The following is a 3,025-nucleotide window of genomic DNA, read 5'->3' on the forward strand; positions in this document are numbered from 1 at the left end:
CTCCCCGTTGTTCCTCGTCATTGGACCGCAGAAACCTGACTGCTACATAATTTTTAATCGCAGTCATTGCTGAATGACTTTACATTTGACTGTAACTTGTAAATTAACAATAAACACCCGCTTGACTGTAATTAATAAATTAATACAAATTTATACGTCCAATTGTACACAAACACGTGCTTGTTACTTGTTCATTTAACGATGCATTAATTTAATTCCGTCGTTTGCAGGCGACAGAATGGTGGCTAAATGACATGTACATGTCCGTCCCGCTGGCCCTGCCAATTAACAGCAACCCCGGCTTGGCCGCGAAACCGAAGAAATTTGCGAACCAGCAGGAGGCCGCGGTATTCCTCGCGCGATTTCTCACCGAGCTGCTTAATTATCAGGAATTGCTAGACAGGTGAGATAGCGCTCAACGCAATTTTCCGCAATCTTGCTCGTTTATTCTACGTGATAATCCGAGATGAATCGTTCAATCGGAACTTGCAAGGTTTCGCTCAGTCGCTGAATACTGCAGCGGGTGTATTCGGTTCAACCCCATTCTAGCTTGGATATAATGTATCCTAAAAAAAGGCATTAAAAATGTAAAAAAAAACGCCAAGTATATTTTAGACAAAATAATTTTATAAATAATATTAGACAAATAATTAAAATATTTATTTAAAATGCATCACAAAAAAATAAATATAATGGCATGAAAAAGAAGTGAAATCAAAGTATTATTCCAAGTATATTTATTAGAGTAAGTAATATTTCGCACAAAATATATATTTTGTGCGTGAAATTGAATTTAAAGGAATATAAGTATTTTATAAACCATCTCTCAAAATTAATGTAAACTTAATATAGGATGCAGAAGACATTTAAAATGTATGAAATACAACGACATAATAAAATGAGAAGATATAAAATACAATAGATAGCGTAATGAAAGGTGCAGAAATTGAAAAGCGTTTAGTTGCGTCGACAATAAGCATCAAATTATGTAAGAAACAACAATCGAAGATGGACATAATCTCCAGCAGCATCCTTGGCGTGCCCGGCGTATTGCCATTGAATAGTGATTAAAATTAATTAAAATTAATTAAAATACTATTTGCAATTATACATTATTATATTCTGATAAATTTCATGTTGATAACATTAATGTTATAAAAACGTAAACAAACAAGGATATTAAAAGAAATGTATTATGCAAGATGATATAGTCAAATTCAATCTATAAACTATTTTATCATATGGTTCTAGTAATGATAATGTTACTGCAAAGAAAAGAATTAAACATATACAAAATTTACTCGAATTTATAAGTGTATCATTATTAAGTTTATTTGTTTAATTTATCTAGCGGCACGGTAGGCCAAACCGACAACACTTTTTAAGATTTTGCGAAAAAGAAGACGACGACGACGACGTATCTGAATGACATAAATTGGGCAATGCATATCTATGCATCAAGTGCATATCTGTGCATCAATGTTGTTTCATTATAATCAGAAAAATCTATTTTCTTCTCAAGTATTTAAATCTTTCGATAATATTGACTTTATTAAAAAAATTCAGTGCTGCGGTGATTTATTTCTGGAGAAACGTTCTTCTTCCTGTAAAACATACGCTGTAGCGTCTCACTTCATAATTAATAATATTATTATATTATATGAAAGGAGGATGTATCGCTTCCTGTATCTTGTTAATCGCTTACAAAAGGATGTGTCTCTCTTGTATCTTGTTAAAAAATAATCTTGTTAATAAATTATTATATACTTGGCGTGAAACGATACCGCGTCTCTTGAACGCTGTAGCGTCTCACTTAATAATTAATAATATTATTATATTATGAAAGGAGGATATGAAAGGAGGATGTATCTCTTTCTGTATCTTGTTAATCGCTTACGAAAGGATGTATCTCTCTTGTATCTTGTTAAAAAATAACCTTGTTAATAAATTATTATATACTTGGCGTGAGACGTTACCGCGTCTCTTGATCTACAAGTTTCGCTTTAATCTTCGACTTGTACGATTATTTCGCTATTCACTTCGAACGACGCGCATTTTGAAATGACCGTTGACACTGAAGCGAGCGCAATAATTTATCAATAATCGAGGGAGAGACGCGACGCGCCGATCTTGTCATCTTCTTGGTCGTCGGGGACAAAAAGAAGCCGTGCTGAAATCAATTTAGAGAGAGGACGTACGTCTGCGAGGAAATCCGGCTCGTAAGATCCATAGAAAGCGAGCATAAAGAGGAAAGGGACTCGCGAGAGAGAGAATGAGCGGACTCAAAGGATCCTCGGAATCCTGCATCCGGACGAGAATAAGCCGGCGCTACGAGAGTGTTCCTTTCTTTCAAAAACTAACGCAAATTCGCGATAGGGGGGCGCCGCCGGTATTATCAACGACGAACATAGCTCGTCTCGTTTCGCGTTTCTCCAAAATAAAACGAGAGAGAGAGAAAAAGAGAGAGAGAGAGAGATTCGAATGGTGAGAATAATGCAGTCAATGGAAAGTCGATTCTATTTTTTTTTAATTTTCTGGAAACACATTTTTTAAATAAAAATTTAAAATTATGATTAAACAAATAAACTAGATAAATTCGATCAAGTAAAAATTTACTGATTTTCTCGCTATCGTGACTTGAGAAGATCTCAAAATCAATACTCATGGACTCATACGCTTTTACTGTTCAAGTAAATTTTAATTTAATTTATTCGGGCTGTTTATAGACTCTTTGTAGACTTGTTCGTAATAGAGAAACGTACGCAAATGAGAGAATAAGTTCTGGATTTCGAATAGGTCCGGATTGGAGGTTGAACGTGTGAAATCCAAGAACGGCAAGACCATGCAACTACTCTGCATGGCGCAACATTATCAAATATTTCGGATTTATCGGCGGCCCGGTGTAAACAACGACGAGCAGATTGTCCTGGACAGAGCTTCCTCCGGCGACCACATTATCGTCGCGCATCACAATCAGGTGGGATTCAATGATGGACAATATATCGCATTGATGCAAAATGATTGA

General features: G+C 35.4%; 1 protein-coding gene across 1 annotated transcript; it reads left to right on the plus strand.

Annotated features, from left to right (window-relative positions):
* The first annotated feature begins 254 nt into the window (after window positions 1-254).
* On the plus strand, window positions 255-3,025 carry LOC143897334 (choline O-acetyltransferase-like). The gene is made up of 2 exons (XM_077405919.1): window positions 255-403; window positions 2,797-3,025. The coding sequence occupies exons 1-2, from the start codon at window positions 255-257 to the stop codon at window positions 3,023-3,025; spliced, it is 378 nt and encodes a 125-aa protein (XP_077262045.1).

Source organism: Temnothorax americanus, unplaced genomic scaffold, assembly GCF_048541705.1.
Source record: "Temnothorax americanus isolate GAGA-0224 unplaced genomic scaffold, ASM4854170v1 Scaffold20, whole genome shotgun sequence".
Classification (NCBI taxonomy): domain Eukaryota; kingdom Metazoa; phylum Arthropoda; class Insecta; order Hymenoptera; family Formicidae; genus Temnothorax; species Temnothorax americanus.

Bases quoted from the DNA above. Each gene is read 5' to 3' on its own strand.
- LOC143897334 (XM_077405919.1), top strand. From the start codon at position 255: ATGTACATGTCCGTCCCGCTGGCCCTGCCAATTAACAGCAACCCCGGC. The intron at 404-2,796 runs GTGAGATAGCGC...GATTTCGAATAG, and splicing joins TATCAGGAATTGCTAGACAG to GTCCGGATTGGAGGTTGAAC.